The 10,741-nt window shown below is 57.9% G+C and overlaps 1 protein-coding gene across 11 annotated transcripts in view; it reads right to left on the bottom strand.

Annotated features, from left to right (window-relative positions):
* Window positions 1–226: 226 nt before the first annotated feature.
* CACNA1G (calcium voltage-gated channel subunit alpha1 G) overlaps window positions 227–10,741 on the bottom strand; it is a 63,402-nt gene continuing 52,887 nt past the window's right edge. For 8 of the 11 annotated variants that reach the window (XM_055320685.1, XM_055320703.1, XM_055320727.1 and 5 more), the window contains 9 exons: window positions 9,946–10,055; window positions 9,158–9,291; window positions 8,817–8,887; window positions 8,595–8,673; window positions 8,379–8,500; window positions 7,811–8,164; window positions 2,887–3,064; window positions 2,432–2,601; window positions 227–1,266 (listed from right to left, as the gene is read on the bottom strand). In XM_055320685.1, the coding sequence (XP_055176660.1) occupies window positions 532–1,266; window positions 2,432–2,601; window positions 2,887–3,064; window positions 7,811–8,164; window positions 8,379–8,500; window positions 8,595–8,673; window positions 8,817–8,887; window positions 9,158–9,291; window positions 9,946–10,055 (1,953 nt within the window). In that variant the 3' untranslated portion in view covers window positions 227–531. Of the gene's footprint in view, window positions 1,267–2,431; window positions 2,602–2,886; window positions 3,065–4,784; window positions 4,920–6,867; window positions 7,012–7,810; window positions 8,165–8,378; window positions 8,501–8,594; window positions 8,674–8,816; window positions 8,888–9,157; window positions 9,292–9,945; window positions 10,056–10,741 lie in introns of all 11 variants that reach the window. The other 3 variants (XM_055320670.1, XM_055320694.1, XM_055320675.1) reach the window with 3 other exon arrangements.

Raw genomic sequence — 10,741 nt, 5'->3', positions numbered from 1 at the left:
TCCGAAGTGGTTCCCGCTCTCCGCTGAAGATGGGCCACCCGGGCAGAGCTGTAATGCACTCCCAGTCCCAGCTTGTGCTTTGCAAGAAGAAGGAATATAACTAGACTGGTTATTTTGGGTTAAAATAGCCAAGAGACAGACGCCTTCGCCTCAAAAATATTCTGAGACACATACAAGTAGAAGGAAACAAGTCTCTTCAGTCACAAAATGCCGTACATCCCGCATATACTAGATTCAATTAATTTAATAAAATAGAATATACATAGAGATTCTGCACAAACGTATTGCTTTCTCCCAGTAGCTCCTGGTGTTGGGAACCTCAGCTGCACTGGGCCTCTCTTTCTGCCTGGAGCCAGGGTGGCCGGGGCTGCTGCTTTTAACGCTCTGGAAAGTCGGCTCGCTGGTTCCCAGCCCCACTGAGGCGGGGAGGAGCGCCTCCTTGGAGTCCATATGCAACATTTTTCAGGAACATAGCCCAGGAGGAGGAGCTAGGATTTGGCACCCAGTGGAGAAAGGGGAGTGGGGCAGGATTCAGGGGTCCAGGTCTGCTGGGTCAGAGGCTAAACCAGAGAGACTCAGCACGTCTTTCTTTGGGGGGGGCGAGGCAGCCATGCTGTCAGGGGGGCCGGAGGCCGAGGGATCCTTGGAGTCGCTGGACGGAGCCCTCCGCCGGAGGCAGACGCCGGGGCTGGGTGGGGGCCGAGGGCCCTGACTCTCTGGGGGGTCTATGGAGATACTAGGTGGGCTGAGTTTTTTCTTGGGCCGGCTTCCAGGTCCCCCAAGAGGCTGGCCGCCAAGGCTAGAGGGGTCGGGGCCCAGGCTGGGTTGGGAGCCGCTGTCCAGGCAGCTGACCGCAATGGAGTGCCTCCTCTGTTCATCCAGCCAGGACGCAGGCCTGCGCCGGCAGCTCTGGGCCTCCACGCTGTAACACTTCTTCAGGTCCCGTGGGGTCAGGGGCTCCTCCTGGCTGCCCACGGTCAGGAGGTCTCCTGAAATCCAGCTCAGCTCCGTGTCCAGCTCTAAGCTGCTTCTGGTCTCTGGTGGGTCTTTGCTCCAGGTGGTTTCTGAGCCTGGGCAGGGGGCTGGCGGGGGCATGTGCTTCGAGATCTTGCTCTGGCGGTGGGGATGCTGCTGCATCTGGGTGCCCAAGTGGCCCCAGAAGGAGGAGGCCCGGGCCAGAGGTGGGGAGGGCCCACTCACCTCGGACAGCAGGTCTTCCCGGCTGCCCAGGCCCTGAACGTCCAGAGAATCAGTCCTTATTGCTGCCTATGGGAGGTGGGAGGAGGGCTCAGCCCAGGGGCTTCTACTCTCCCATGGACTGTCATCCTCCCCTCCCCCGACTCCATCCTGGTCAAACCAGATAACCCCCACCTCCCCCTACAGGCCCACCCTAAGCAGGAATGTCAGTATTTGCTCTTGCTGGGAGACAGGGGCTACATATGTGCAGCCTGGCTTCTGCTGCCCACCATGCCTGCTGCCCTGTCCTTCCCCGACGCCTGCAGGAATCACTCTCTGAAGCTCCCAGCCCCTGGGACACAAGAAAGCACTGGCCTGGCTCTGCTCCCATGCTGTGCATAGGCTGTTTCTTTGGCCTAGAAGACCCTTCTCAAATGACAAATACCCCTCAAATTTACAGGCTCAGATTCTCTCTGACACAGCTCCTGACAATCTCTACCTGAAAACTAACCCCTTCCTCCTCTTTGCTCCCTGATGCACCATGACACAGGAGCATCCCAGCAGCTGTGGCCTGTTGTTGCAATGGTCTGCTGGCATTTACATCTCCAGTTAGACTGTGAGTTCCAGAGGGCAGGGGCTGCGGCCCCAGTGCCCAGCACAGGGAAGCTGCTCTGTGAATCTTTGTAAAATGGATGGGGACTGGGCCTGGGTCAAGTGTGCAGCATCGAGCAGATTCTCATGTGGCCATGATCACACATAAGGGCACACAGGGCACAGGCTGCGGCCTTGTCACAGTAGGGGCAGACCAGTCCTACCTGCCTGCCTGAGCCTCAGCTCTGTGCCCCTGGAAGGTGGGCCCCAGGTTTGGCCAAAGGCAGAGGTACCCAAAATGTGCCGTGTGTCCCTTAGCTAAGTCTAGAATCCCAGAGAATAGTTGGGAGTCGCCTCTGGGCCAGGGAAAGGGAATTCAGAGATGTGGGTTCTCCTGCCAAGTGGACATGTGTCCCTGGCCTGGTCTCCAGGCCTTCTCAGTGAAAGAAAGGAGGGGAATATAAACACTCAAAGGGCACAGACCACTTCTACTGTGCCTGGTTCTATGTCCCAAGGACCTAGAACTGTCTCTGGCACATGGTCAGTGCACAATGAACGTCTGCCGAAAGAATGGAAGTGGTAACCCTGGCCATCACCAACAGCCGAGGGTTCCCAGCAGAGAGGCCAGCCCCGGGCCCAGGCCCACCTGTCCACACCTGCTCACCTGGCGCCTGAGTGGCCTCTGAGCCAAGGAGGAGCGGCCTGGTGGGGGCAGTTTGGGAATGGTGCCCCAGGTGGGAGCGCTGTGGGGCTGGAGCAGGTGAGGTGTGTCTTTGGGAAGCTGCAGGATGTAGCTGGTGTCTGCTGGCTGCGAGTGGACAGATAAGACAGAGCCTGCGAGCAGAGTAGGGAGGAGGAGAGAGGAGAGCAGGAAGGTCAGTGGTCTGGCTCTCACCTAAGTCCCTTCCCTCCTTGCTCCTTCACCCACTGGGGCCTCCACCCTCACCCCAGACCTCTCACCCTGGATTGAAAGCCACTCTTCACAGGTTGCGGGCCCCCTGGAGGGCAGAGAGACCTCTCTTGCTGCCTCAGTGGCCCCCCTGCCCAGGTCAGGATGGGGCGTAGGCAAGGATAGGGTCTCCCTGTGTGAACCAAGCTAGCCTGCTTGAGCCCTGCTACCTGACTGAGCTTTGGGGAGCCCCCAGCTTCTGCATCCTAGGGACCCCTCGGTGGTGCCTCCGTCCCGGAACATGTAGCTGTCATTGGGCAGGGAGTGCGTCCGGCTGACCCCAGACTTCCTCACAGTCAGCAGGTCCAGTCCCAGTGCAAGGGGCATCTCCTCAGGGTGGGGCTCCATCTGCAAAAGGAGCAGGGGCGGGAGGTGGGGGAAAGAGGGGGGCATCCGGATTGTCTAACTGAGGCAGAGCTGGAAAACAGAAACCAGAAGCTTCCCCACCCGGGCTCTGGTCCCATCCCCTCCCCACCGCAGGGCAGTAATGGGATGAGTTAGTTGATGGGGGAAGAGAGGGCAGAGCATGGATGAGCCCTCTAGCACAGCAGGGAAGCAGGTGGGAGGAGTCCCTGCCCCAGAAAGCTATCCAGTACCTCATCACTTCAGAGCCTCCAGGTGGGGAGAGTGGAGGAGTGAGAAGGTGTCCAAAAAAGGGAGAGCAGCCCCCAGGCCCGGCCCAGCAAGTGGTTCAAGAGATGGTTCCCAGGGCCCCATTAAGAGGCTCTGAAGCATCACAGTGGAGGGCAGAGGATGAAAAGCTAAAAGCGCTCCCCTATCCCTGTGCTGGGGCTGGGGGGTGGGGTGGGGAGTGAGGAGGACCCACCCAGTGAGCAGGGCCTGCCTCACCACCCAATGTTTTAAGACAGCCCCAGGACCCAGCATGGCACATGACCTGGGTTAATGTGGGTTTGATGACAGGTGACCAGTGGGGAATGTCAGCTGGCTTACCTGCCTGGCTTCCCCCACCTTTTAATATCTCAATGACTCTGGCAGGTAGCAAATGGGAGGTGGGGCGCAAGGCCTAAGTACTGTGGACTCAGGACCTCCCTTACTGGACAGATTGGGGTTGAGAGTGAGTTTTTTTCAGTTTGTTTCAAAGGAAAGCAGTAATCAGGCTTTGACCTCAGCTGGAGGGAGCCAAGGTTTGTTCCCCAAAGACTTCTCCATCTCCCTGTGACCCCCTTCCTCTTTGGGGTCCCTTGTACCCTCCATTCCTAGTTCTCAGAGAGGCTGGAGGGTTCTTGTTCCCATGCAGGCCCAGCCAGTTAAGCAGCCCCAGTTGGGCCTGTTGGAAGAGTCTGCATCTTTTGCTTCCTCTCTGAGCCCAGGCTCCATTTCTTCCAGCCACCCCAAGACCCTGAGGGACCCCCCAGTCTCTGGTCAAGCCCCTACCTCAGCTGAACCCTGCTATGAGGAAGGGGACCCTGTCTCTTAAGTCCTAAGAGGAGGGGGAAGGCAGGGAGGAGGGGGCTGCTCACAGTCTGTAGGGGAAGGGGAGCTGGGCAAGGGAGGAGAAGCTGTCCCAAACACAAAGAACCACCTACCTCCCGCGACATGGGGACACACAGGGACAGTCACAGAGGAGACAGGGACAGCCCCACCCCCACCCCCCAGGCAGAAGGGCACGGTGGTAGCAGCAGAGATGTGGCTTTCACCCACTCCATAGAGGGGAATGGCTCATGTTGCAGGGAGGTGGGAAGGAGGGGGGCGGGGAGGGGAAGGGCTGGCTGGCACAGGCTCCAAATACAGAGACTGACTCTGCATCAGGTCAGCTGCCTGATGCCACCTCTGTTTTGGGCTGTGTTACTCCTGGATGTCTGGATTCACTCTTTCTTAACTGTGCCCCTGGGCTCTCGAGGCCCCAATTTAATATTATCTAATTTCTTTGCCCACAGTGGGGAACTGGGAAAGACCTAGCGAAGCCTTGGGCACCAAGCGCCTGCTGGGTGATGCCTCTGGGTGGGGCCTGGTGGCCAAGAGAGAGGAGTGGGGGGGATCTGGAGCCCTGCAGCCAGCCCAGCCCCTGGGGAGGCTGGGGGAGCAGTGAGGGGCCATGTGTAAGTACATTGCTGTCCAGGGCACTAGGTAAGAGTGTGTGAGTGTCATCAGGCAAAGAGTCATCCGTCAGAGCTAGAGAGTGGGACGGTTCAGACACAATCTCTGACGTCAGAGACAGAGCCTCCATCTCAGCTAGAGGGATCTAGACAGGGAGAGAGATGATCAGGCATAAGAAACCAGGACACATGCACACGCGCACACATGCGTGCGCACACACAGAGCCCCCCTTCCCCCTTTTCACGAAGCACGGTGGGGGGGAAGGCCTCTCTCCTCTCTCCCCACCCCTCTCCCAAGTAAGCTGCCGGCACCTCCCCCACCCCACTTCCAGCCCCCCCTCTGATCAGAGAGGCTGCAGCAGGCACCAGGGAGCCAGAGCAAACACCGACAAAGCAGGAGAAGCAGAAACTTATTCTAAAGATACCCCAGGAACCTTACCGGCCCCCTCCCACACTACCACCACCCAGGGAGGAAGCGGGGAGCAGGGACGGCTTTCGATTCTCATAAAGATGATACCAGGAAACCCCCCCCCCCAAAAAAAAAGAACGAAGAAAGGCCAGCAAAGCGCCTCTCCGCTCTCGCCACAGACAGAGCAGCGTGGGGGGGCGCTGGGGACAAAGCCGCCAATCTGATGACTCTTTTCTGCCTATTCTCTCTGCTTCCAAAAGCCTGGCAGGACTTGGCCTGCCCCCAGATTCTGGCTTCGCCCCTCCTGGGTCCTCCTCCGCCTGCCGGCAGCTTGCCCGCCCTCTAGCTTGGGTTCTGGGGGATGCTCTCCTCCTGCCGCCATTCTGAGTTGAGCGCACCCGGGTGGGCCGCCTCCCAACTGGCTGGCTCGGCAGGGATCTGCAGGGAGACTTCAGTGTCTCCAGCACCTTGAGGGAGGGGAGGGCCCTCCATCTCAGGTGAGCCACCTGCCTGATCACGCCATCGCCATCGTGTCCCCTTCTCTCCCTGCACCTTTCCCCCAGGAGCCTCCTTCAGGATGGGAGGCCTTGAGAAGGGATGTGCTCTCTCACTGATCATTCTAGGTCACTGCCAGATTGCAGTCCTGATGGCCTATCTGAAGCTGAATAATCCCTAGAGGGGATTCAAGAGGTCAGGAACCCTAGGGCCAGGGTCCCTTCCTATGTGAGCATCGCTGTCTATTTCTTTGGATCAGGCTACAGATGTCCCAGGTCCTGGGAACCTGCTTTCCTTCCCTTCCACCTGGCAGGGCCAGTGGAACACTAGGATTTTCTCTCTCCCACTGACACCTGTCTCCTTGCCTTCGCTCCAGGTCTATCGGGGGCTTCTCTGCAGTACCTGACCTAGGAGGGGTGGCAGGGGGCTCTGCCAAACGGAGGGGGTCAAGGGCAGCCAGATAGGTCACAAGTGGGGAAGAGGAGGGTAGGAGAACCCCAGAAAGCAGAAGAGCTGAGTTTAGATAGGACTGGAGGAGAAAAACATACAAAACTATGGAAAGGGACTGGGCTTACGGGGGACACCCAGTCTTATTTCACAGCAAGGTCTCCAGAATCCAGTCTCAGCTGGAACCTTCCATTCCCTCTCAGGACCAGGTCAGAAAGCACTGGCTACTGAGAGCACTCATCATGTCTAGTGGGCTTCATGGCTAAAAAAGCCACCAAACAGAGACTTTGGGGATGGGTGCTGGACATAGGGAAGAAGCAGACTATGCCTGAAGACATATCCCTCAGTGGGTCCCCTGGCCACCTGCACTGTCCCCAAAAGCCCTCTCCCCCGGCTTTGGCACCTCACTTCCTCCACCCACTAAGGTCCCACTGCCAACTTGTCTTCCCTCCCATTCTCTTTTTCTTGTCCAGGTGTTTTCTGACAAATGCCCTCTGTAAACCTCTCCTCCATTCATCCTTCCCTGGAAGTTACAACCTCAGCATCCCTACCTTCCAAGAATGTGTTCCAAGGGTTGATCTCAGCTTGTAAGAACCCCAGCTCCCTCCTGCCAAGCCCAAAGCTCAACTGAGGCCCTGAGGCTGTTCTTTCTCCAGAAACCCAGTGGGCAGGAAACACCCCCGCCTCCCCAGAAGCACGGCACAGCATGGCACAGCCCGGCACAGCACAGGGGGCACAGTAACCTGTGGGTCGGAGCCGCCCAGGCTGCGGGCGGGAGGGAAGGCAGAGGGCTGGCCCCCTGGGCCTGCCAGCTCGTCCATCAGCTTCAGCTCCCCTTCCAGGGAGCCCTGGATCAGCAGGGATATGGTGTCAAACAGCTGTCTGTCCTGAGGAGGACCAGCCCATGAGGGAGCCAGAGAGTCAGGGGAGCGGGGTGCAGAGGGGCAACGAGGGGAAGTGTCGTGGCAGGAGATTGACAGAGAGACACAGAAAGAGAGAGAGAGAGAGAGAGAGAGAGAGAGAGAGAGAGAGAGAGAAGAAGAAGAAGAAGAAGAAGAAGAAGAAGAAGAAGAAGAAGAAGGAGGAGGAGGAGGAGGAGGAGGAGGTCTCACACACACACACACACACACACACACGCACACGCACACGCACACGCACACCCCAGCAACAAAGAGACAGGAGAAAGAAGAGGGGATAGGACAGAGGAGAGAGGTTTGGGAGGAAGGAGAATAGGAGCCAGAGACGAGAAGAGCTCACAGGGAGAGAGAGAGCAGGAAAGCAAAGATAAGGAAAGGATTGAGAGATGGAATCAGGGAGGTTGAAAGGTGGGAAGGAAAGAGGTTTGGTCATCGGGCAAGGGTAAGAAAGAAACAGGAAGGAAACAGAAAACTTAGCCTTGAACCTAAGAGCCAAGAAGGCGAGGCCGGCTGGGCTGCAGGTGCAGGGCGTGGATGAGCCACACACGTGCTGGTGGCTTGCTGGGGTGGCCCTGTGCTGCGGGTGCAGCAGCCATCTCTGGGGATGGGTGGGAGGGGGGACCACTCACCCCTCAGCATCCAGGCAGGAGGGACAGGAGGATCTGGGCAGGGCTCTGGGGCCCGCCACGCTGCCGATTCCTTGTACACCACCCCCAGCCACTGGCCACCGGTCCCACACCCTTCTCGGCAGGGGTGGCTGTTTGCTCACCGTGGGGTGTTCCAGGGAGAAGCGCGAGGCTGCTCCCGTGTGGGCCGCGGTGTGCGGGGCCCCGAGCTTGGGGCTATCGGGGCTGTCGGGGCCCTCGACCCCCGGCCAGAGGAAGGGGCTGCCCAGTGGCGAGTGGGGCTGTGGGCTGAGCGTCTTCATCTCCAGCTCCAGCTCAGCCTCCAGCTCGGCCTCCTCTTTGGCCTCCTTGTTGCTTTCCTCCAGGTGCTTCATCAGCACAGCGATCACCACGTTGACCAGCACAAACTGGGCCGTCAGCACGAAGGACACGAAGTAGATGGGGGAGATGACTGTATTGTAGCAGGTGGACTCCTGGTCACAGTCCCGGAGGGTGTCCTGGGGGTGGAAAAAGCATTACACGCTTTGTGCTGGGGAGAGGGAGTCAGAGTGTATGCTGGGGAGAGGGGGTTCTAGAGTGTTTCTGCGTGGAGAATCACATGCTTTTATTCATGGCCCCTCATCTCGCCAAGGAATCTGGGCTCAAGGAGTGGAAGTGCCTCTTGGGTTCAGGGCCAGCCCTGGGACAGCCCCCACTGCCGTGTGGGCTCACCTTCATAATGCCGTTCCAGTTGTCACCTGTGGACACTCGGAAGAGGGTCAGGAAGGCCATGCCAAAGTTCCGAAAGGTGGCATGCCGGCCCAGGCCCTCGCAGGGGTGCGTCTCATCACACTCTGGAGGGGGGGGGCAGGAGAGAGAGGCGGGAGTTAGCGCAGGAGCTCCGGGGCCTCCAGCCCTGGCCCCTCTGTCCTGCCCACCCCGACTCACCCAGGTCTCCAAAGAGCTCCACACCCAGAGCTGCAAAGATGAAAAACAACAACATGAAGAGAAGTCCCAGGTTCCCCACCTGGAAGAGAGGAAAAGAAATGGGAAAGGTGCCACTGGGTCTCCGAGCCAGCTTCCCGGAGCTCCCCCTACTGCCCGTCCCTTCGGAAATCACCCCCTCCTCCCGAAAAGGAGCCCTCCCGCCCACCCCCTCCCTCCAGCTACCTGAGGCAGGGCCTGCATGACTGTGTCCAGCAGCGCCCGCATGCCCACAGCCATCTTCAGCAGCTTCAGCACTGCGGAACAGGACAGAGCAGTGAGCCTGGCCCCCGGGGCTGGCTCCCGGGTCACACAGCTGGATGGCCGGCCAGGGCAGGGACAGGGCTGCTGGCTTGGCTGGGCGGCCAGCCAGGCTGCCAGGGCTCCACCCTCGCCCTCAGCCCAGCCCCTAGCCCTCCTATTTGACAGAGGCTGGGGCTGGGAGAGAGCCCCGGTGGGAACACACACACATGAAGTCCCCGGCCAGCCTGGATGGGTGGGTGGTGGGTGAGCACCCGGGCACTGACCTCGGGCAATGCGCAGCACTCTCATGATGCGGATGATGGTGGGGTTGATGGGCAGCGAGGCATTGACCTCAATCTCCTCCAGCGTGATGCCCATGATGGACAGCAGCACGATGGCCAGGTCCAGCTGGTTCCACCTGGAAAGCCCAGGACACGGCTCCCTGAGTGTGTGTGTATGGGGGCACCGCAGAGGAGGGGGCAGTTGTGGCAATACAAGTGATGACAGAAAGGGGGGTGGAGGTCAGTCAGTCCCGCCTCTCCATCCTGCCGAGAAGCCATGGCTTGACTCCGGTCACACCTCACACCGCCAGCTGGCCACACAGGTAGAACCAAGTCTTTAGCTCAGGACCTCTACTTTGCATTTGTATCCATTCTTTTTTTTTTTTTTTAATTTGGCACTTTTATACTGTTTACTAGGTGCCAAGCACTCTTTTATTTAGGGGCTTTACAAATAGGAACTCATAATCGTCACAGCATTCTTTCTCCTTTGATAGATCAGGAAACCAACGCACAGAACAGTTAAGTAACTTACCCAAGGTCCCCAGTTTCTAAGTGATGGAGCCAGGATCTGAATCTGGTCCAGGCGGTCTGGCTCCAGGCTCTGTGCTCATAAGCCCCAGTCTGGGCCACATGGATTTCCAGCTGCTAACATCCCCCAGGCCCCCCGCTCCCCCTTGCCATCAGCCCTAGAGTGGAGGCTGAACCTTTCAGGAGTTCAGAAAGGTTTTCAGGTATTTCCCCGGGGAGATGGGTCCTTTCCCCACTCCCATAACCCCACTCCTCTCAGTTACCTGTCCTGGAAGAACCGACGGAAGCCAAAGGCTACAAGTTTAAAAACTGACTCCAAGACAAAGATGACGGTGAAGATATAGTTGCAGATCTTCAAGGCCTCGTCCAGGATCTGGCAGGGATGGGCCGGGCGGGTCTATGCAGGGCCTCCTAAGGCCCAGGGGGGATGCCTCCCCCTCCCCCTCCATCACACTCCTAGATTTGGGAAACAGGTGAGTCTAGGGGGGCCCTTTCTTTTCTGTCTCTGCCATGGTGGTCGACCACTGGCCGCCACACCAGGATAGAAGAAGGTCCTCATTCACATGCATGATTCAAACTTTGTGCTAAAGGATCTCTCTCCTTGAGGGATGGTGAGGAGACCACATGAGAATGTGTTGGAAGGCACAGAAGGCTAGAACCTGGAAAGGACCTTGTGTATTACTAATTCAGCATCCCCATTTTACAGATGGGGAGACTGAAGGCTGACGGAGGCTGATCTGAGGAGTGACAAGATCACTGGTGAGTTTGGAGCTCGATAGTCACTAGAATCCAAACCCCAGAAGGGCAGATACCAGGTTTTTGTTTTGTTTTGTTTTGTTTTTGTTTTTGTTTTCAGATACCAGTTTTTACTGGTCTGCCTTCTGTAGCTTCAAAGGGTAAAGAAACACATGGCAGACACTCAATAAATATTTGTTGGATGAAGAAATCAGGTCCTCTACTTCCTAGCTATAGGACCTTGGTCTGGTCATGTAACCTCACTGAGCCTCCGTGTCCTCATCTGTAAAACCAAGATGGTACCCACTTCCAAGGGTCACTATA

This window comes from Nyctereutes procyonoides, unplaced genomic scaffold (genome assembly GCF_905146905.1).
Source record: "Nyctereutes procyonoides isolate TBG_1078 unplaced genomic scaffold, NYPRO_anot_genome, whole genome shotgun sequence".
NCBI classification, from domain to species: Eukaryota; Metazoa; Chordata; class Mammalia; order Carnivora; family Canidae; genus Nyctereutes; species Nyctereutes procyonoides.
This window is presented reverse-complemented; position numbering and strand designations above follow the sequence as displayed.